This window comes from Tenrec ecaudatus, chromosome 10, assembly GCF_050624435.1.
Source record: "Tenrec ecaudatus isolate mTenEca1 chromosome 10, mTenEca1.hap1, whole genome shotgun sequence".
In the NCBI taxonomy this organism is placed as follows: Eukaryota; Metazoa; Chordata; class Mammalia; order Afrosoricida; family Tenrecidae; genus Tenrec; species Tenrec ecaudatus.
The window spans coordinates 153,258,371-153,281,796 of record NC_134539.1 but is presented as its reverse complement, the minus strand read 5'-3'; the positions used below and the strand labels follow the sequence as shown (position 1 = coordinate 153,281,796).

General features: G+C 50.9%; 1 protein-coding gene and 2 non-coding genes across 3 annotated transcripts in view; 1 reads left to right on the top strand and 2 right to left on the bottom strand.

The window, feature by feature from the left end:
* The window catches only part of GRB2 (growth factor receptor bound protein 2), a 68,476-nt gene that overhangs the window by 38,695 nt on the left and 6,355 nt on the right, over positions 1 to 23,426 (top strand). The window contains exon 3 of the mRNA XM_075562211.1: positions 18,750 to 18,847. Within this exon, the coding sequence (XP_075418326.1) occupies positions 18,750 to 18,847 (98 nt within the window). The remainder of the gene's footprint in view (positions 1 to 18,749; positions 18,848 to 23,426) is intronic.
* LOC142460531 (small nucleolar RNA SNORA5) lies at positions 2,636 to 2,767 on the bottom strand. Its single transcript, XR_012786720.1, has one exon. It is a non-coding gene; the product is annotated as a small nucleolar RNA SNORA5 (small nucleolar RNA).
* LOC142460428 (U6 spliceosomal RNA) lies at positions 11,355 to 11,456 on the bottom strand. Its single transcript, XR_012786637.1, has one exon. It is a non-coding gene; the product is annotated as a U6 spliceosomal RNA (small nuclear RNA).

Genomic DNA, 23,426 nt, shown 5'->3' with positions numbered 1-23,426 from the left:
AAACAAGATAACGGGGGGGGGGGGCACAAGGATTTAAGTTAGATGGGAAAACCGGCCCCAGTAGAGAGCATGACTGAACTCCCCAGTCCTCCGAGCTCTAGAGCAATGGTCCTCAGCCTTCCTAATGCTGCGACCCTTTCATAGAGGTCCTCATGTGGTGGTGACCCCACACACACACTCATAAAATTATTTTCATTGTTGCTTCATCCCTGTCATTTTGCTACTGTTATGAATCAGGCAACCCCTGTGAAAGGGTTGTTTGACCACATGGAAGAAGCACACCAGCCTGTGGGATCATAAGGTATCGAAGGGATCAGGTATCAGGAATCATCAGCACAAAAACATATTGTGAATGAGGGGGGAAGTGCAGAGTAGAGACCCAAAACCCCTTTGTAGGCCACTGGACATCCCTTACAGAAGGGTCTGGGGAGGAGACAAGCCAGTCAGGGTGCGATGTAGCAATGATGAAACATACAACTTTCCTCTAGTTCCTAAATGCTTCCTCCTTCCCCACTATCATAATCCCAATTCTACCTTACGAATCCGGCTAGACCAGAGGATGTACACTGGTACAGATAGGAACTGGAAACACAGGGAATCCAGGGCAGATGATCCCTTCAGGACTAGTGGTGTGAGTGGTGATACCGGGAGGGTGGAGAGAGGGTGGGTTGGAAAGGGGGAACCAATTACAAGGATCTACATGTGACCTCCTCCCTGGGGGACGGACAACAGAAAAGTGGATGAAGGGAAATGTCGGACAGGGCAAGATATGACAAAATAATTTATAAATTATGAAGGGTTCATGAGGGAGAGGGGAGTAGAAAGGAGGGGAAAAATGAGCTGATGCCAGGGTCTTAGATCAAATGTTTTGAGAATGATGAGGGAAATGAATGTACAAATGTGCTTTACACAATTGTATGTATGGATTGTGATAAAAGTTGTATGAGCTAATAAAACGATCGCTGATATTATCGCTAATAAAACGATATAAAAAAAAGGATCGTCCCACCCCCAAAGGCCGAACAGGTTGAGAACCGCTGTTCTAAAGAAGACATGCATCTCAAAATCAAGGATAAAATGCTAGCGGGGTGGAGTCTGAGGTTGCCCAAGTTGAAGAGTCCATAGCAGGGTTGAAAGAAGAAGTCCCCTCAATATGTGAGGCAAGGGTAAGAGCTAGAGCTACTGTTGGTGTACTTGTTGAAGAAACGAGTTCACGGAAGACCTGCTTTTTGCCTGATGCGGTTCCAGGCGCATCAAACAAAGACAAGAACAGGAGACTGACCTGAGACAAGGGAGCCGAAGGGAGACGATGCTTGTGCATGAGGTGGAAGTTGATTTTAAGATGACCAGGGGCTGCCTGACCGACTGGCTAGAACATTTGATCTAGGCCCTGATGGAGATACGGGAGAGAGCTTGGGGGGCAGGGAAGGGAGCACGGAGCACCATGTCCATCCATGGAAGAGCAGGCCCTGCCCGTTAAAGAGAAATAATACAGAGTGCGACCAACTCAAGAACTAGCTCACTGCCATCAAGTCGAGTCTAACTTAGAGCGACCCTTTAGGACGGCATTTCAGTGCCCCTGTGACTCTTTACAGGAGTAGAAAGCGGCTGCAGCTGCCTCCCACGGAGCCGCTGGTGGATTCAGACTGCTGACCTTGCAGTGAGCAGCTCCACATGGGTCCCAGCCCTAGGGCTAGACCAGAGGAATCACAGGTGGGCGAATGTGATGTTGACGAGTAAGGGATGAGCCTGAGTGGTGGCAAAGCACTCCTTTGAGACGAGCTACTACAGAGTTCCTACAGACCCATGCCCAGGTTTCCATAGTGTGATTGACAGCTTACCTTGGTATGATGTATTTATCATAATGAATGGACAGACTGATGTTGACATGATTTGTAACTAAAGCCCACACTTTCCCCCTATTTTAGTTTTTACCTGATGTCCTTTTCATGTCCCAGGATCCCATCTAGGTAGATAGTACATTGCATTTAGTTAGCATGACTTGCTCCTTAGATAACTTAGCTTTGGCGGTTTGGTTTATAGGACACTTACAAGAAGGCAACTCTTAAGTGAGTGACGCCCAGTAGGAAGCCGTTGCCGTTATCAAGCATGAGGTCATGGTGGAAGTGGAGAGAAAGGCTCCAGTTTGGGAAATTGACAAGCAGTGACACTGTATGAGGAAACTAAAGGAATGCACAGAGGGAGGGAGTGCAGCCAGTCCTGGGACGAGCCGGGAGGCACCTTAACGGTTCAAAATGTATGAGGTGAGGGTGTAAAACGCTTGTGAGAGACCCTCTAAGGTAGCATGGTGGTCTCTGCCCCCCTGGAGGGCAGAAGCGAGTCGGGAATAGGAGGCGGACATGGAGCACAGAGCAGATTGCTTACTTGGACAGCTACCTCCTTTCCACAAGACCGAGACAGTATTTGCTGCCCTGTGACCCTGACTTCAGCATGGTGACAAACGGCTCTCTAGACGAGTCCTCCTCATCCAAAGAACAGGATGACAGACCCATTTTTCCTGGAACCCAGATTCTGCGGAGACTGATGCACCCCTAAAGTTTTCGTAAACCCCAGTACTAGTTCAGGTGAACTAGGAAAGACTACCTACCTTGAGCATTATGCTCTTTGTTTTTTTCCATGTCTGTAACAAAATGTATCCCTGAGGCTCAGCAAGAGGAACAGGGCCCATGAGTTAGTGTCTCTGTGGCAGCCTTTGGGACCAGGGCCGTCCATGGGTAAGGCAGGCACTGAACTGGACCCGGAGGCAGCACTATGCTCTCTTAAGAGCTGTTGATGAACCGGTTGTCAGCACAATCATCCCAATGCTTAGCGACCCTGAGAGTGAAGATCCAAGATAGACAGGAATAATTGGATCAAAACTACTCGATTAATGTCTTGGGGTAGGTAAAATGAGACGATATCTACCACGACTACAGTGAAATTGTATTTATTGGAAACATCGGCAAAAGTTATAGAAAGCGGGAGAATACAGTCGTCTCACTCAAAACTTATTGCCACCGAGTTGATTGCGGCTCATAGTCACCCTGTTGGGGGATCTGAGGCTATAATGACCAGCTATCTCGTCTTTCATCCTTGAACTGCTGATCCTGTGGTTAGCAACCCAGTGAGTAGTAACCCCACCAGGCCTCACCGGAGCTTGTTAAAGGGCTATTCAGGTTGCTTCTATTGAATTCTGTACCCGGTCATTCCTTCAAGTATGAGCATGGAATGGAATGGAGATATTCCCAGACTCCCAGGTTTGTTTCCTAAAACTCTTTCCTGGAAAACGTGGTTTCTTGTCCTTGGCTACCATCAAGTTGATTCTGACTCGTGTGCAGAGCAGAATGAAATGGTTGTCCAGCCTCAGGCCATCCTCTGGAGCTTCCTCGTCTCTCACCCTCTGCAAGGCCATGCTGTCCTCCAGGGTTTGGTCCAAAGTGTATGAAGTAAGGTCTTTCCCTCCTCGCCTCCGAGGAGCGTCTCAGCTGTACTTCTTTCTTCCAAGACAGGTGTGTGGTTTTCCTGGCCACCCACGGTACCTCCGATAACCCCCTGAGCTATGACACGCACACCTTGCTGTTCAATGTGAAGCGCCGACTGGTAACCGTCAGGCTGCAGCCTTCAGCACGGTGGCAGTACCCGCAACAGCAAGAAGCCGGAACCCAGGCGAGGAAGCCGAGCAACATTCCCGTTCAGCAGGGCATTCGAGGGTGATCCCGGGGACAGGCTTAGAGAGCAGTTAGCGTAGATTTAAAGGGGCATCTGGGGAAGAATGTTCCATACATTCCATGCCACCCATGAGAGAGCGGGTACAATGGCTTAGGAATGTAATAAAGCCAGGAAATCAAGATGTTTTAAGACAAGAATGCCTAGGGAAAACGGGGCCATTCAATAAAAGCATATTTTTAAAACCAGCTCACCATTTCCTCCCACCACTGTACACTGTGACCTGATGACACTTCATCTGGAGGAAGTGGAGTTTGGGTTCTGGTCAGCTCAGATTTGATCTCTTACTCATGACAGTTCTGTTAGCCGGAGGCATCTGTGGGACCAGACCTTGACGGATGGGGCAGCGGCCTGTTGAGCCCATTCTGCAGCTGCAAACAGTTACCTTCTCTGGGTGGTTCAAGGAGCGGGCCCCATCTGCCCAGTTGTCCCTTCCATGTCCAAGCAGCACGGAGGGGAGCTTTCCAGCAGCGTGGCAAGTTGCTCACTTTAACAGCAGCTTGGAGTCAGGAAGTTGTTCTTGTCTGTGAGCTGGAGACTGACAGACCCGCTATTGGCGTTAATGCAGCCTGTTATTTAGTCCTCTCAGCCCCTCTCTTCTCTGCAGGTTGTGATGGTTCCGTGGGCTGAAAGTGCTGATTTCCCACACAGAACAGTGAGTAGGTGCTTGGAGAGAGAACACTCAGGGCGGAGTGCGCTGAGGCCTGTCTCCCCCTTGATGACAGGCGGCGCGGTGGTTCTGTCTGCCCCCAGCCTGCCAACGAACCTGCGCCTTCGCAGCCAGCCGTGCAGCTGCCAGGAGGAGGCCAGGCCCCCAGCTAATTGCTCCAGGGCCGGGTCTGGCAGGGAAAGGGAGGCGGGCTGGCTGCTTAACCTGTCTGCTAACCAGGCTTCTGCCGGCCTCCGCTCCCAGTAGCAGTTTCTTCACACAGCTTTCGTCCTTGGAGTCTCAGAAGCCTCCGTCGCCTTTTTTGAAAGTAGAGGAAGTACAAGGAATAAGTGAATCTACACATGGCAGAGGACATACCAGGGAACCCCAAAAGGGTCCTTGGGGGAAAATGGAATGGAAAAGATGGTGGGATTTCCCCCGAGCTCTCTGAAGCCCCGCACGCTGGTGAAAGCTGCCCTTTCTGCATGCTGTGGTGTCTTCGGGAAGTGGCGTCTGAGCAAAGCCACGTGGATATGGTGTTGCTGTTGTTAAATTGTGCAGCGATTAAAACACCACCTGTGTTCCCCTTCGATATTTCTTCTTTCTGTTTGTGTTTCGGGGGGGGGGGGTAAGGAAGTGTTCTCTGGTTTTTAAGAAAAGGGGCATCTTCAGAGGCTGCGCGATGACATGAAATGTGCTGCCTTCTCAAGGGCAGACTCTGACAATAATGCCCAGAGGCTTCTCAGAACAGTCAAAATACCCCGGCCCTGGTGCAGCTTTCCTGACAGCCTCTGGCGCCACGCCCTCCCACGGCCTCCCTCAGAGATAGTCATCAAGCCCAGATGCTCCGCGGGAGTCGGGAAGCCAGGCCTTACTGCACCCTGCAACTCAGAGCAAACCACTTTGTGGTGCTTATTGTTTAATTTTGTTTTTTAATGTGTTTCCTATGAAGACGCCCTCGAATCAGTTGTGTGTGTGTCCTTTGGCTCTTTAAGGATTCATTTCCTCCTATAAAATGACCTTTGTTAGGTGGCATACAGTGCGGGAGTGTCCAAATCCCACCCCCGGCTATATGAAGCCCACTATTCTGAAATCCGAGCCCCATATTGTGTTACCAGAATGGCAGGCCTGTGGTGTTCCCTCCCAGTAGCTTCAGGCCGTTTCTCAGCACAGAGTTCAGAATCAATCTGTAGAAAGTACTGTGGTAAGGAAGGCCTTTAAAACAGACAGGACACAGTTCCTGCCCTCAGAATGTCCATAAATACGGAGAGACGCAGCTGAAAAGTGGGATAGGGAAATTGCAGCGTATGCATCAAATATGGAATTCTTAGCACATGCTCCCAACTAGCTAGGTGGTTGATCTTTTTAAAAATGCAACCCATGTCTGGAAGAAGGGCTTGAACAAAGAGTCTGGGGTTGGAGCAGTAAGAGTGGGGATCTATTACAGGCAGTAAACCAGAGTGTGTTAGCTTGTGTGATGCCGACAGAATCTTCCTTTTCGCCTGTAAGTTTGGACCCAATAGTGAGTGGGCCATGGCTGTTGAGGCAGACGATGCCCTCCATCCGTGGAGCGGTCAGGCAGATGGCAAAGGGCACTTTCATGCATTGTGGCCAGCTGAATGTGGTCTGTGTGTCAGTCGAGCACAGCTGCTGACAGTTACTCCACTGCAGGAGAACTACTTACCTAACACCTGGCAACTAGACTGGCTGTCCACCCCTGCCCCTCCTCCAGGAGGGGACCACCATAGTCAGAGTCAACTCCAGGGCAACTGGAAACCAGGTTTTAGCTTTTTAAAAAAATCACCACTGATTCCAACTCATGACGGAACCATAGCCATCAGGGTGGAGCTGGGCACTGAAGGGCTGTCAGTGTCAGTCAGAAGTAGATCACCAGGCCTTTCTCACCAAGCGCCTCTAAATGGACTAAAAACTGACCACCTGTCTGCTTCCCTCCGCTACCCCATTAGCTCCTGGACGGGTCTTCCCTCCAGTCTGTCCCCACACAACAGCCAGAGCAAGGTGTGCTCATCACATGGGGGGCTTCTGACTTTTCTGGAGTGTACAAGTTACTCCTTTGCAGATGTCATTCACGGAGGTGAGGTCCCCTGAACTGGAAGGAGCCCAGGGGTGGCACTTTGGGTCACTGACATCACGTCCCATCAGCTTCTCTGTGGGGCAAAAAGATGAGGCCCACTGCCCCCTTAAAGCTTTACCATCTCTGCTATAAAGACTCCCATAAAGCCAGGGTGCTCCTTAGAAGCAAGGATGGAGAGAGCACTTCCTGGAGAACGGCATCATGCTTGGTAACCTAGAGGGGCAGCCCTCACGGAGATGGATTGCCACAGTGGTGCTGCACCAACGGGCTCAAGCATAGCGCCATTGTGAGGGTGGCACAGGCTTGGGGAGTGCTCCCTTCTGTTGTTTTTAAGGTTGCTATGGATTCGGACCGACTTGATGGATGGGACCTTACAGCAAGGGTTAGGAAGACTGGATGGGAGCCCGATTCAACTGAGTGGCAGTTGGTTTTGTTTTGTTGTTTTATCCGGAAGTGAACCTCACCCTAAGCACACTTTCACTGTCCTGTTGTAATTACCTGTTTTATCACCTGCAGAGAGCAAGGGCTTACATCTTACCCGGCCCTTTGTCCTGTCATTATAAACTCCCCTGTATTTGGAGCGAGGGTAGCTGCTCTAGATGTGAGAAGTTCGTTTAAACTGCGTCCAGGTTTAGGGAAGTCACACATGGCCTTCAGTTTGTCTCTCATGAACCGTCTGTCCATGACCCTGATGAGCTCAGCGGCAAACACTGCTTGGTTCCCGGTTATGAGTTGGGCTGCTTATGTTTGGTTTCTTTTTTTAATGATTTTTATTGCAATTTTTGAGTTGGCTCCTGTGTCATAGAATGATTATAAATCAGTAACTCCTTTAGCTGGTCACGTCTTGAATCCGCGAGCTCTCTGGATTTAGATCTGAAATGCAGTTTAATAAGCTCTTTCTGTTGTCATTTCATTAGGGGGTGGGGGCCCTGTTGGGAGTGCCTCTTTGTCTCATGTGGTGTTGAATCAGCAGGAAGTAAATCGAGTCTCAGCACGGGGGACTTTGACCAGGCTTGGTGTCATTTGAAGACGGGTTGTAACTGCTGCTCCTCTGGCCAGGGTGGCTTTCTGTTTTGTTGTTGCTGGCTTTCTGTTTCAGTTGGTTTTTGAGTAGAGCCTTCTGTAATCAACAACATAGAAAAGACAGTAGCCCAACAGACAGGGTTGAAGTAAAGAGTGAGCTGTGCTTTGAGATGATTTCAGTTATTCCAGTTAGATTCTCCCCTTTACCTTCAGTAAAGGTTTTCCTTTTCACGTTAGAAATGGAAACTCAATCAGCCTTTCAGTTAAGGGCAGCCCTGTGTGGCCCTGAGAACAATCCCTCCATTGACTTGATAGCAAGTTGGGGAGTTGGCCCTGTTCCTTCCACTCACAGTTTTAGGGTGGCCGAACACAGACAGAGCTTAAAGACGTAAATAAGGACTAAAACCTCGCTTGAAGCTTGCCTCGTAACCTAGAAGGTAGGTCTTCCCTTTGGCATGTGGCAGGGAGGTATTTGTTGTCATATTGATATTTGCCAGAGTCCCCTTTGCTCCCCCACTTGGGGCATCCATCACTCCCAATGTATTAGACGTGTGCTCCTTGGGAAGAGCCCTAGGCGACACCTCGCTAGTAACCAGAAGATTGGCGGTTCGAATGCACCCACTGTGCCCTGGAGAGAGAGAGGGGGCCAGGTGATCAGTCTCCTGCCATACACGTCCTAGTGCAGGTAGAGCCTGAAACGCTCATGGGCACCAGGCGGTGAAGGGGGGGGTAGGGTGGACACTCCAGCAGAGGGGGTTGTTTCTTTTTGTCTCTTTCAGTCCCTTGGGAGCTTTGTCTGTAGTCACACCTAGCTCCGGACTTGAGACCCTTTCTCTCCTTGCACGTTTCTTGCCTAGGAGACCAGACTCCCTGCCACTGAGTCCCTTCTGACTCCTAGTGACCCCTTGGGTAGCCAGAAGTTCCTCTCACGGGGCCCATATATCCCCTCCTTCCCTTCTGCTTGGTTGAGAAATTCTGCAGGCATGTCACCGTTGAACAATCAGCTTTATCAGTAACGAGTGTCCCGTGTGTCACAAGGCACAGAAGACAGTTATTTTGAATGGAAACTCTGTCCCCATTGGGTAGAAAAAGTTTATTTGGGGGTACTGCTGTGCATTTAGGCTTTGGTGCCTCCAGATTTCTCTGGATGGAGTCATGTCACCTGAGTATGAACTCCCTCCCTGCTTGTTTCGTAAAAATAACAGCAGCTTTCTTAATGCGTGCTGAGCCTGCTGCTGTTGATGAGATCAGCTCGTTTTCCTTTTCTTAGTACCGAAACGTTTCTGAGAGAAACACCTGGGATTTGACCAGTCGTCTTCCAACGTGTGCCTGCGTGCACGTGTGTGCGCAGTCCTTTTTTTTCTACATCAGTGTCACTGCCGTTCCGTGGAAGAATCGATAGGCTGTGTTTGGTACTCCCAATGGTCTTTTCTAGAAATTTTGCCTGCAGAATTGTAGCTATAAAATTTACATCCAGGGAAACCCAGTCACTCCTGAGTGAGCCGGGCGTCTGACCGTTCCATGAAGTGCCACCATGCTGAGATAGCTTTGCGCGGACATATCTAGGGACGGGGTTCACCCAAGACCGCTCCCCGTTAGCCCTTCCATACTTGGGTCTCTTTTTCCTGTCCACCCCTCCACATGTGTCTTCAGCTGGAGACAGAAGTCCCTCGTCTTGTGGGAAAGATTTGGTGCTGCCGCCTCTGAGGGAGCCCATATAAGGGTGTCTGAGCATTGGTGCTTCAGTTAACAGGAAGACTGCTTGCCTCACCCTGCTACTTCCTTCATCCTGCCTCTCCTTCCCCAGGGCAAGCAGCTCCTCTACCCTCCACCTCTAACTAAGGTCTTCAGAGGTTTCCAAACTTAATTGGCCTAACATCCTCTTTCCAGAAGAAGAAAAAAAATTACACAGCACCCCCTGACAGCTAAGAACTTTTGTATTGTAACCCAACCAAGGATTAAAGTGGAGGTAGGTACCTGCTTCTATAGCCCTCCTGAATCCTTCCAGTGTGCCCCCCCCCCAGGGGGGAGGAGCTAACACCTTAGGAAACACTGCCTTAGATGAGAGTCTGCCGGTCTTTCAAGGGTCTGCTGAGAAGGCTGTAGCTTCCCACAGTCAAATCTGAAACGATGGGTGATGCTCTTTGGACTGTCCCTAGAGCTACCCACTCTGTGACACTGTTTCATAACGTGGACAAAGTTCCCATGTGCAAGTCATTTCTTCAAAACACTGCTAGGTTCTGCTGTCAACACCGGAGAATACAGACGTGACGCCAAGCTCCAAGCTTGCAGCTCCGTATGGGAGGAGGCCTGGGCACAGAGTAGTCACAGCAAGATGTCATGAGATTGCGTCAGTGCTCCTGCACTAGGCACAACCAAAATGCAGCAGAGAGAAAGCCGGCCCCGTGGTTGTAAGATCTGGTCTGAGCCCGGGGAAGATTTAGACAGTCCGGGAGAGGGGCCGGCAACAGTGAGAGAGAGCACAGCGAGGTGACAAGCTGGCTGCACTGAAGCGTTTCTCTGAAAGAGCAGGTTAGGTTGTCAAGTGCTGTGGAGTTGGTTCAAGTCAAAGCGACCCCATGTACAACAAACCAAAGCTCTGCTCAGTCTTGTGCCCTCCTCACCACTGTTGTTCCGTGTGAGCCCATTGTGACCACTGTGTCAGCATCAGACTGTCTCATTAGGGATCTTCCTCTTTTACACTGTCCCTCACTTTACCCAGCATGGTGTTGTCTTTCTCCAAGGACCTGTCTCTCCTGATGACATCATGTCCAAAGTAGGGGAGACAAAGCCTTGTCATCCTCTGTGCTAAGAAACGTTGCGGGGGGGGGGGGGGGGGGGCGGGGGGCGGCGGTCCTCCTTCCAAGGCTACAATGTTCATCAGGCATTCCCATGGTAATTTCTTCATCAACATCCCATTCAAATGCATTCATTCGGCTGTGATCATCCGTTGTTCCGCTCTCACCTTCTTATGAAACCACTGAAAACACCATGGCTTAGACCAGCTGCACCTGAGTCCTCACAAAGTGGCGTCTTTGCTCCTTAACACTCTGAGGAGGTCTTTGGCAGAATATTTGCTTCATGCAATGAAGCCCGCTGCCATTGAGTCCATTTCCACTGCCAGCATCCCAGACTGTCGGTCGTGACTGGAGCATACCCCGCCTCATCTTGGACCACCAGCCTCATGGGCAGCACCCCGGCGCCTAGCCCACCGCACAGTCCAGCGTCTACTTCCTTGACGGTTGCTTTCGTGAGCGTTGAGAGCAGGCACAAGTAAAATGGAACCCTAGACAGCACCCACCGCCTCTGTTTGCTACCATGTTGCCTTTCAGTCCAGTTGTGTGTTCTCTTCACACTGAGTTGAAAACAGCACTGAAAGCAGCAGTCCTGGGTCTTCATCAGTGCTTCGAGCCCGCTTTGCTCTCAGAAAGCAGTGGTGTGCCCTCTGCAGATCACAGCTTGTGAATGAATCTTCCTCCAACCCTGGTACAGTCCAGAGGCTGGCATTACTGGCTCGGCATTTGGATTGAAGCAGAGTAAGTATAGTGGCACACGCCTTTCCTGATTTCAAACCACTTACTATCCCTGATCCTGTTTCAATAGCTCCTTCTCGGTCTACAAACGAACAAGTGGGTGGGAAAGGAAAACAGAACCCGTCTTTGCGCTGACTCCCACCATTAGTGATTCTAAGTAGTTTCTGAGGCTCTGCATTGCCCCTGTCGACTTACATACAAAGAAATAAAAATGGTTCATGGGAGAAGACATGGGCGTGGCGCCAGCCGCCATAAGGGTGGTGTCAACTCAGGCAAGGCTGCCAGTGGCTCTGCCCCAGCTCCCAGGAAGGGCTCACAAGGCGAGCAGGAAAATATGGAACGCTTCAGGAATGTGCGTGTCATCCTGGCACAGGGGCCGTGCTCACCTTTCTGCATCGTTCCAGTTTTAGTACATGTGCTGCGGAAGCAACCTCTTTCTCCCAAGGAGTGGCCAATGGATCCGAACCACTGACCTTTTTGGTCAGCAGTCCCAACATTTCTAGGCCAACACCATCAGACCTTCTGAAATGGATGATAAAAACTCGTGCTGTCAGGTTGATTCTGACATAGAGCGACCTTGTAGGACTGGGTAGAACTGCTGATCTTGTGGTAACTGGTTACCAAACTTAGGGCGAGTTGGACTTACTTACCAAAGGTTACTTCAGATGTTGAAGGATTTGGAATCACTGAATAGATTGAGATTAAACAAGTCCAGGTTTAAGGCAGGACACCTGGCCTTCAGGTGGGCTGGGGTCTCTTGACCCACACTGGGCTCCAGCTGTGGTGACAAGGTAGGGGCACTTGCTGTTCCATTGGGTGCAGCTTGTTCATATGCAAAGGGAAATGTGGAAATCAGGCTTTTACCAAAGAAAGTTTAAGAATTGAGGGATTTCCCCCCTTCCCTGTCTTTGCTCCATCCTCTGTATTTCTTTTCTTCTACACGCTTTTCAAAGGACACAGCCCAGCGCCTCTCACTGTTATGATGCTCGTACTCAGAAGATAGCATTGGTCAACAGCTGCCTGAAAGATTCTTTAGTTTGATAAATAGAGTCCTTGAAAAATCAAGGATTTGTTAGAACACCTGGAGCCCCAGGAAAAGGAGGCTTGTGGAAATATCCATTTCAAAGGAAACTTAAGCTTCATCTCTCCTCTCTCCAGCAGATACTGACTGGCACGGAAAGGTTCATCACCATGAGCGAGAGCCCCTCTGATTTGATATCATTAGAGTTGATACTCCTTACAGGAAGGGGTAGCTTTTTGAAAGCCATTTAATAAGACAGCACAGTCAAATGGCTACACACACTTTTACACATGTATCAAAATTCTGGAATCACCCCCCACCCCCCAATGGCATTCTGGTTCTTCACCACGAGCCAAGTGCATACCTTCTTGGCTCAAATGGGCAGAGAGGCTTTTCATGCTCATGCCCGCCTGCAGTGGGTGGGAGACTGGCTCATGAGTTAAGCAATTGAAGCCTCTGTGGGGCCAGGCCGAAGGACAGCCAGGGAGTTGCTTCCTGGAGTGATTCTGACTCACAGGGACACAGGCCCGTTAAGTCTTTCCCCAGAACAGTGGCTGATGATCTGTTGATGAGCAGTGGCGGGGCCTTCTCGACTGATGCCCGCCCTTTAAGTTGATTATCTCGTCATTAAAATGCAGCCTAGCTTATCTGCAGTGTGGGTGTTTTTCATGATTTGGTGCACAGCAAACAGCAGTGAATGTTTTTCATGTTGAGCAAAAAAATTCGACAGATGGAGGTGGTGATTGTGAGGCAGCTATTTAAGTGTGAGTAATGGATCCCTGTAGCTTGCTGAGCCGGGCCTAAGGGGGAGCCTAAGACGTTGAATCTGTAGAGACAGTAGCCAGATTAACAGTTTCTTAGGGTTTGGGCAGGGGATATTGGGGGAACACGGGGCTCATAATGACACCAGAATGAGGAGGGGCTTGATAATGGAAAAATTCCATCTTCTAATTCTGTTCCTCCACAAACTTTTTGAAGTCTCCTATGTGTCAGGAAGTGGAATGACACTGATTGTAAACCACGTTCATGGTACGTTTACCGCCAGCCAGCTCCCGGATGAACCAAGCCCACTGCCACAGAGCAGCCCTATTACGGAGGGTCGCCAAGGCTGTGACTCTGTCCGGAAACAGACAGCCTCCCTCCAGTGCTGGTGGTCTCGCTAGAATTCGTGAATCTGTCTTCAAGTCATGGCGGTGTGTGGAAGGAACACTGCGCTAATGGCTGGGCTGATTCTTAGACTGGGGTCTTGGATACTCGAAGATCTGGGGAAACTCACCGGCTTGCAGTGAGTTTCTGTACATCAAGGAACTGGCGGTCGAAACACTGAAAGCTCACTGCCGTCAAGGCAGGACTTCCCTGGTGGGTTTCCAAGACTGGGAGCAGAAAGCCCCAACGTTCTCTCAAGGAGGGGCTGGTGGTTTCAAACTGTGGGCCTTGAGGATGGCAGCCCGCTTCATAAACACTACACCACAGGGATCCTTTTAAAATGTAACTGTTGCTCTCTCCTGCCAGGCACAAATGCTTCTAAACAAAGTAACTTTGGGGTGTTTGATTCTCAACTTGACCTCTCTTTGGACACAGCCTCCCGTGAAGGCATGTAAGCATTACCCACGTGCGCTGAGAGGTTCTGTAACTGTAATGGGGACTGCAAGGTGCATTTCCTTTTTATTTTTTAATCATGTTCTTTTATACAAGGAGCCTTTGGTTCGTCTGTAGAAAAATTCTCTCTTTTCATTCCATTTCTCCAGCCTATTTGAAGCCTCTCCCTTGTAGATAGATGACTGAACATGTACATACAAAACATCCCCAAATTTCAGAGTGCAGCAGTGTACAATAAACAAAATGCTTAGCTATTGTTTTCAGATACCCTTCTCTATAATTTACATAGAAAATTAAATGTCATTCCTCTGTCTCCCGGTATTATTCTAGATGGGACAAAGCAAGGGAATTAACTACTGTAGTCTTTGAGCTTGGCACGAAAAGTGTTTTTTCAAGGAAGTCTTGCACTTGTGTGTTTTCAGAATAAAACGAGTAGTCTGAGGCTTCTGATGAATGTTTATTACTACTTGTGCCCTTTGAGACCCTACATCAAAGACACCGAATTTCTCAAAAGTCATTTCCCAGGGATTGCCAACTTTTGTGTAGCTAATACTCATCAATATTTAAAGAAAAATGTTAAGAGTTAAGTGGGCCTACTGAGACAATGGAATGTAGCACGTGCTGTTTGCTACACAGCTGATTCGAGTTTCTATTTAACCCCTCAGTCACCCTTCAAGGGAGGGGAGCAGTGTACCACTGCACAGCCCAGGAGTGCGCCTCCCTCGTGGTGCAGTGGGGTAAGTGCTGGGCTGCTGGGACATGGTTGCCAGTTGAAGCCCCGCCACCTGCTCCGGGGAGAAAGATGAGGCCGTGCACTGTGGTAAAGGTTCTACCTAAGAAGCACTTCTCTGCCCTGGCAGGTTGTTGTGAGTTAGAACCAGCTCATGGGCAGTGGGTTTGGTTGGGTTCTTAGAGGCATGGAAAGCAAAATCCAGAACTGGAATTTGGTCTCCTGCATTCTCGCCATCTCATCAGGCACTCCTGAGAGAGCCGAGACGCCTAAAACGTTTACCTCTGCCCACCCTTTAAAGGAAAAGTTCAAGTTGGTCTTGATCATCATGGAAAGTGGGTGTTCTTTTGAGGGGCGGGGGTGAGGTGCTATGGAATCACGAGCTGGGGACGGGAAGGCTGAGTGTCTGCAGTGATCGCCTTCTCCCAGGAGCAGGGTGGGCTGCATGCCACCTGCCTTGATTGTCCTGGTGTGAGGGGCGTCATGTCACTGTGACTGCGGTGTGCACAGAGAAGAGTCGCCATACAGGGAGTGCGCCAAGAACCCTAGCACCCCCAAAGCCCCTGCTGTGTCCCAGGAGCCCTCCCCCAGCCCCCCAATAGATGATCCTCTTCACATCTATCTTCGTCCCTTAAGTTTCTTCCTGATTTGGGCCTTAACACTGTTTTCAAAGTGTGGGGTTTTTGGGTTTTTTTGGTTCCCCCTTTCGGTCCCCATGCTCCCCTCCCCCAAAAAGTGCCACCGAAACCTCCCTCTTCCTCCTTTCACCATCTCATCTCTTGATCAATCTCCGTCTGTCAGTCTGCCATCACCCCAGAGTGCTGTGGCTGCAGGGCCCTGAGTATGAGGGTGGGGGGTCCAGGAGAAACCAGCCCGGGAAGAGAAGGCGCTCAGGTTCCTGGGAGTGTTTGTAAAGGTGACACGTCACACCTGCTGTTAGGCCCACTCCCCTGGTAGGGGTGAGTGCCAGTGAGCGGGTGGAGAGCTCGTGGTGGGGAAGTGGCAGCAGGGCAGCTTCCGCTTTCTCAGAGCTCCCGCCAGGCCTCACAGCGTTATTTGTGAACTGGATGGTGCCTCGCTTCCAGTGCTGAACACTGATCAAAAGTGTAGAAGGATCCTGGTCAAAGGGAGAAATGCAGGACAGAATGTCACATGCTCAAAGAATCCACACTGGAGCCTGGTTGAGCCTGAAATGGTTGCCCTGAGATATCCCTACACCTGACACCAAGAGTAACCCCGGAAGTCTTCTCGAAACTAAATATAATTTAGTTTAGCTAATAAAAAATGTCTCTCTTGCGCCTTGTGCTCAGCTCAGTTAAGGTCATTGTTGTTGTTAGGTGCCATGAAGTTAGCTCTGACTCAGAGCATCTCCCTGTACAAAAGCACAAAGCACCGCCCGGTCCTGCGCCCTCCTCACCATGGTTATGTCTTAGGCCATGGTTGCAGCCACCGTGTCCGTCCATCTCTTGGAGGAGTTTGCTGCCCCTCCACTGTACCGAGCATGTTGTCCTGCTCTAGTGACTGGGCTCTCCTAACAGCATGTCCAAAGTACATGAGATCAAGTCTCACCATCCTGGCTTCTAAGCATCCTGGCTGCACTGTTTCCAAGACTGGCTGTTGTACAGTCAGATTTACGTCAGCAACTTGAGAGATTAGCTAGGAAGCCTGGGGCTGTGAGTGCCTGGTGATGGAGGAGCAGCAGCTGGGGGACGGAGGGTGAGAATGGTTGCCCCGCCAGGGGACTGTGGCATCCAAGGCACTGGGTGGACTGTGTGGGCACTGTCCTTGTCGTTTGTTCTGTTGCGTGCGTTCTCAAAAACCAAAGAAGGAACGGCCACACAACCGAAGAAATGCAGAATAAAAAGTAGCTTTCTTTATGAAGGAAGTGCCCGTATTTGTGGATCCAAGCGCACCCCTGTCTGTGATCCTGGTCTCCTGTCCTGCTTCACCTGAGGTGTGTATTCATTGGTATTCTGGGCTGTTTTCTGGATTAATCACCCAAGTCGGAGTTCCTTTCTCAACATCTTTTAATGACCTCACCACCTTTTCTGGGCCCGCATAAGCAGATTGTTGCCACCTACAGGACCCGCCTTTTTTAAATGCTGGAGTTAGACTGCTGAGGCTCACATGGCAACCCCGGGCTACCTGCACGAGTGTTATTCTGCACACGGGCATTTTCCAGAGAACCAGTCTTCTCTATCCTTTATGTGCGTAGAGCTGTACACTCGTGAGACAGAAACATCGCAGATCATCCCACATCTCTAGCTTCTGCAGGAAGCCCAGCCTTTTTTATAGCAGAGAGCTTTCATCTGTCAGAGAGCAGAGCTCGCAGCTGTGGGGGCATGCTGGCAGTCCCACAGTCTCCTTTATGGAAGGAGGGCACTTTTTCAGGGAAGTGACTTGGCTTGTTGTGAATGTACCAACTGCATTAATTGCTGGCTTGTAAAATGGTTCTCTCTTCGCTGAGGTTATTGGCTATAAAGCCACACTGGTCTGTCCTGAGACATGGCCCGAGGCTGTACTGCTGCCTAACTGGGTCACACCAAACCCCTTGTCAGTCTTTCTCTCAGGAAATCTCTCCAGCAGGTGTACCCTCCCCCAAAGAGCCTTGTTATCGTGGGTGAGCTCGGAGCTGTTAACCATGAGGTATCTGGGGTTCGAGTCCCCCAACTGCCTGCCAGGAGAAAGAGTGCCAGCCTGCTCTGTGTAGATGGCAGCTCGGTGCAGGGCGGTGAGCTCCGCAGCAGTGGGCGTGGCTGGCTGTCTTTACACCCCTCGCCATTTCAGGGAGTTCCTCTCATTTTGGAAGACTCTTGCATATAAAAGGCCAGGCTTTGGATTTTCATGGTTGGGCGTGTGTGCGTGTGTACTGAATCATCGCAGTGAGAGGATGGTGCTTTATAATTATGAGGTGTTTGATAATTTCTTCAAGCTCTCCCTTTAGGTATTACACAGAACCCTGGCCCAAGCAGCCTTTAAAATGCACCTTTCCCTTCGTGATGGGGAAAACCCTCTTTGGTGACTGTTTGGTGGCAGTGACGGTGCACTCCTGCAGCTGCCCCTGGCGAACCTCCCTCCTTGCCCCCACAGATCCTTCAGCACAGTCCCGTGCTTTTGAAATGATGAGTGTGTTCTAGATAGATTATTTTGTGGACATCTTTTTGATATTTAATAAAGCTAGTTTCAAAATACATATATGATACTTAGAAAATCTTGGTTGAAACTGTCAGTGTGTGCATGAGAAGTCCCCAAACTGCTGTGTTGAGCATGGCCATTCACCTTGACTAGTTCTGCTGGCTTCCATCCGTCAACTTGGCAATGCCCACTCTCTAGGCCAGAGGTGGGGGTGCATCACAGAGGTGGTCCAGCCAGGTACAACTGTGGCTCCGCCCCAGCCGAGAAGCCAGTTATCAGTTATGGAGTCATCTTTACTGCAGCTTGCTCTTGCTCTCTGTTGGGTCTCTTCATCAGTCTCCTCTCCCCTGCCTGCTGCTGACTCTCGCTCTGAAATGGCTCCGTAGGCGGCACTTACCCAGGCAGCCCCGTCTGGGACAGCTGTGAGTGCCTGGAGAACTCCCTCTGCGGGGAGCTGGCCCGTGGTCACGGTGTGTCATGTCAGTGAGCCATCCCTGTGCTGCTTCTGTTCACATTTCCATTCAGTCTCTCGTAGACCTGATTCTTGTGCTCCACACAGTGGGACAGCCTTCTCTGCCAGGAAGCCCGTGTGGGAGTGAGGGTGATGCGAGGGGGGGACTAGAGCACTCTGGGGATCTGGAGGCCTGAGTATGATTTTTACCCCATAAGCTCGGGGAGTGAGTCTTTTCACTTAAGCTTGTCTTTACATCTCAAGAATGAGATGGCTCTGTTCTGTGAACCCAAGTCTGCTCCTGAATTGTACTGGGGTGGAACTCCAGCATAGGCTTGAACCTAGTGGGGCCCTAAGGGAACCAGACACCTTGCAGCTCCCCAGATTGGGGGGTAGGGGTGGTTCATGGCTGATCCAGACAGGTAGGGAAGCTTTTCCGGAAGCCCAGGAGCATCCGGAAGCATTTTCTCTTGCTGCCCGGGGCCTCTTAGAGACCTGTCCCAGCCTTCCTGAGTGTTCTCCTCTCCCCTGCTTTCCTCCTGAGGGCCAACACCAGATGTCTGCGAGTTCCAACTATCCTGTCCAAGTGTCTTGGTCATTCTAGGTATCGAGAGCTTAGCATAATCCCGACAGTTTGGAATTCATAAGAAGTCTCACCTCCGCGTGTCTAGAAGCACCTTTTACCCGACAGACATGGGGGGACAGCGTCTTTGTTCTCTCTGCTGCCCTTCATGAGAAGGAAATGGATGCTTGGTTTAATTTCACCTCGTCTCTCTGTCTCCTTCAGGTCTTGAACGAAGAGTGTGATCAGAACTGGTACAAGGCCGAGCTCAATGGGAAAGATGGCTTCATCCCCAAGAACTACATAGAAATGAAACCACACCCGTAAGTTGGTCATGGCCCACCTACTTGTTTCAAACTCTCTCCCTTTTTTCATGGGTTTCAAACTCTATCCCTTTTTTCATGGGAATGGAGGGGGTGGGGGGCTATCACCCTTTCATTCTCTTCCCAGCAGATAAACAAAACACATCCATTGGGGTGCAGTTAATGGTCCTGTATGGTGTAGATTGCTCATCAAGGCTATGCGACCCATGGGGGCACTGGGACAATCCAGGCAGGGGACTGCAAGAGCAGATCCCCACCCCTCATCCTAGGTGATGGCTTAGAAGTGTTTAATCAGGAGTGGGGGGTGACAGCAGGGGCATTGAGTTTTGTTTTTTGTTTTTTTTTTCCCTGAAAATGAGTTGGTCAGCCGAATAAGTTTGGGAGCCTATGGTTTAAATCAAAGACTGAAGTCAGAAGTGAGTCACGCAGATCTCCGCACTTCCTTATGAAGCCTTGGGGTCTGGACAGGTTTCATAGTCCTGCGAGCACTTGTCACGCAGACACGCCCTGCAGGCTGGGAGCATCAGCTTGTCATGAGCTAGTGGGAAGAGCAGCCGGCCACACCTGCCTCAATGTGCACCTTGAGTGGGGGCGGGCCGTGAAAATGGCTACAGGCTACTAACCTCAAGGCAGGGCACGTTTATCCCAAATGGTTTGCCCGGTAACTTTCCAGGGCTCTAGATTTCAGAATTGTAGGTAAGGGATAGGTGGGCCTCCCCCTCTGAAGTCCAACAAAAGGCCCGTTCTAAGTGACCTTATTGTCTTTGAGAAGGGGGATTGCCTCCCTTTTCTTAAGTATCAGGGTCTCTGTTTGAAACCACCAGCCCCTTTGTGAGATAGAGACACAGCTTAGGAGTTAGTCTCAAAAAGAGCGACAGTCTCAGAAACCCACAGGGACAATTCTTCCCTGTTCTAGGGGTCAACATGGGGGCCCAGGAACGGGGCCTTCTCAGTGCAGTCATCCACGTTTGCTTTGGCCCCTTCCCTTTGATGGGCCGGGTACCCAAGGTACCAGTCATTATGCCCAGGGCACAGGCCTGTGCTCAGGATGCTGTGCTAGTTGGTGCATTCCCAGTTGTGTGTGCGGGTGAGTGCCCTGTAGAGCCGTGTCTTCATCATCTTTGTGCCCCCAGGCACAGTACTTGGCACATAGTAGACCCTCGGTAGCTGTTTGTTAGAATAGAGCAGCCCTAAGCAGGAGCCAGGGTGCATTCATAACCAATAGCTCCCCACAGTGAGCTCCCCTGGGCCTGTCCCTGCACTCAGTGCAGAGCGGGGTGCTGGGGTCAGCAGAGCACACCGACTACAGGGACACCCAGCAGTGGCACTTTTGTGTCTACTTTCCTCTTTGCCCTACAGATTAGGGACTAACCAGTATCCTTGCTTCCTCGTCAGCCATTTTTGATGCACACTCCTTAGTAAAGAGCTGCCGTGAACCCTCACGCCACGTGTCAAAGGTGACAGGTGAATCGGGGAGGCCTGCTTGTCCAGAACATTGGGGAGCCCCACCGTGAAGCCTCCTATTTGCCTGGAGCCTAGGACCACTGGCCCTATGGGTGCCGGGCATCATTGCGTGTTGTGAAGTGAGGGTTCTGTGAAGTGCTTTGAAACGATGGCCAGGCGAGCTGATAATGAGAGGGTGTTCGCCCCTCCTTGAGCCCGGGAGGCGCCCAAGGAAATGATGTCACTTTACCCTGAGCAGAATCGGGGATCTCCCACTGGCTCAGTAAGAGTTTCCTGGAATCACTTTAACAGTACAAGCCAGTCCCCCACTAGGGGATAGTTCCTAGCTTTTATTTGTAGCTTCTGTGAACAGGGACATGGTTGCTGACTCCTGCCAGACCTTCCTTCCTAGGCCACTCTAGATGAGCCTGAATCTCCAGCCTTCATGCAGCAGGGCCTCCAGCTTCTCCACACTCTCCATCTTAACTTGGGCCCTGCTCCTGCCCACCTCTGTAATCACTTTTAAGTTGATGCTCAGGCCCCAGTTCTTACACTAAAATCTGAATCAAAATGTTGAGGATGATAAAAACTAGAAGCGTGAAAACCTCCAGAGGCTCCTGTTGGAAGAGGGGTGAGCAGATCCTGCCCTCATCTGGCCCCTAAGATTAGGGGCCATCACCAGCCACGCCCAGGCTCTGCACCGGCAGCTCGGTGGCAATGACTAAGAAGAACAGGAGGTGATTGCAGGTTTCCTGTAGGGGTACCGAGCCCGGCTGTGCAGTGGCTGTACCGAGTATGGGGGGGGAGGGGTTCTGTGAGCCCTGCAGAAGTCAGGAGGTTGTGGGTGTCCTCTCCTTCCTGCCATCCTCAGAGTGCGGCCCTCATCATGAATTGGCTGAGCTTTCTGACAGCTCACACCCACCCACCCAGCAGCTCCACAGGAGAACGGCCTCTGGTGATCTGCTCCCTTGAAGGTTAACCCACTGCTCACTCAGTTTCCACTCAGAGTCCGAGCGACCCTGTAAGATGGTGCAGAGGAGCCCTGGTGGCCTCGTGGCTCCAAGTAGGGCTGTGCGACCTGCAAGGTCAGCGGTTCGAAACCACCAGTGGCTCTGCAGGAGAGACAGACCTCTTTCCTGCTCCGTAAAGGGTGACAGCCTCAAGGAGCTGACACCAAGGGCTCGAGTAGAAGGCAAATGTTTCGAGAATGATGATGGCAGCAAATGCACAAAGGTGCTTGACACAATGGATGCATGTATGGATTGTGATAAGAATTGTACGAGCCCCCAATAAAATGATTAAAAATAAGTAAAATAAGATGAACAGTAATATAGACAAAAAGAGTGGCAGCCTCAAGCTCACAGAGATGGGTTTGTGGCTCTGTGCTGACATGCACTGGCTGGCAGCGAGGTTTCTTTGAGTTAGACAGGTGGGACTGCCCGCTGTTTCCGAGGCTGCCAGTCTCTGCTCAAGAGTCCTGGCTGTTCTGGCTGTGTCAGGTCACTGTCGTCGGCGTTTCTAATCGGGCTGTTGAGAAGATGGGGAAGGGTGCCTGCCTCTGAGGGCCGTCCCTGACCAGGTTGACTGGGGACTCTGTAGGCAGACTCACTTTGCGGGTCCCTCCTGGTCATTTTGGTCCCACCAGCACGACGCTGAGGAGCACACTTGATCTGGAAGCTGCCTGTAGGCGCCACTGTCACAGTCTGTAAGTCTGCCGTCTGGTCCAAACAGACCATGGCCTTTGTGCTGTGTCCCCACGTGGGACGGATGGCACACTAACTGGACATTCTAAGTGAAGTTGATGGCTGGGGTGGGGCAGAAAATACTGGGCCAGGGTCCCCCCTGTTCTGTTGGTGAGGCAGAGAGCAGACGGGACAGATCAGGAAGTGACGGCTGGTTTCTTAAAGAGTGTAAAAGCTTTGTTCTGGCCACGAGGTCCCACGATACCACCCGCACAAGAAGCTAACCACACGGCAGCTGGGTGAGGCGCTGCCGAAACGGAAGGCCGTGGGGTGCAGGGTGGCGCTGAGAGTGGCCACTGGTCGTCACACCAGAGAGCCGAGCCAAATACTGTGTGCACAGCAAAGAATTCTTTTTAGATTAAGTGGTCCCCAAACTGAGTTTTGATTTTTTTTATTCTGGGTGCTCAGAATATGCATGACCTTTACCCTGTAAACATTCCAGTAGAGAGCGTTGTTTTCTCTGCGGAGCTTAGACTTCTCCACAGCTGGTTCTCTGTAAAATGGCAGTAGGACTGAGTTGGCTTAGAGCCGGCCTGAGCTACGTCGTCGTCTGTCTGCAGCTGGGGAAGGGTACACACAGACGCCTGGTGCTGCCCTGGGCAGCTTGAGGGGGCATCGCGCTGTGTGTCTCCATCACGAACATCTCAGTCCTTTTTGTCCCCACTGCCAATCAGGGAGGCGGGAGAGTGGGGGGGCTGCTGTGTGGTCACAAGCTCTGCCTGCCCCCACCTACCCACTCTCACTGGGCACCCATACAGCATGCCCAGCTTGTGTGTGGAAAACATCCAACCCCTATGCTGCATCCCCGCCCCTCAGTGCTGTACGTCCCCACGGCCCATGTGACCATACAACTGTAGAACACATCCCAGCACGGCGTGAAGGGCAGCACCCAGACGCCACAGGGAAGATGTGGTCCTGCTGGTTGTCACGTGGAGACATTCTCCCCTAGGGAAAAGAGGCTTCCCTGTGGGTCTTTTTCCTGTGGGGGAGCACGAGAGCGTAGCGCACTAGCCCCACCAGCAATGGGCATCTGAGTGTGCACAGCGAGAAAGGCAGGCAGGGTCGGACAGAGCACCCTTTAAATTGGTGGTCATTCTTGAGCGTGTCCCTCCTAGCAGCTCCCATCTCTGCTGGCATTCTAGCACAGCGGTGTTCTACAAACCTCTTACAGGACAGCTGCTCGTAAGTAACAAAGAGTTGGAGTTGGAGCGTGGCGGAGCTGTCTCACATCTTTGGGATCATAGTTGGCATGGTGAATGACTAGTTGCCATGTAAGGCGTCTACGTTAAGCAGGTAACCCTCCCGACACAACCTCTGAAGACAAAGTGGTTGCATAAGCAAATGTGGTGAAGAAAGCTGATGGTGCCCGGCTATCAATAGAGATAGTGTCTGGG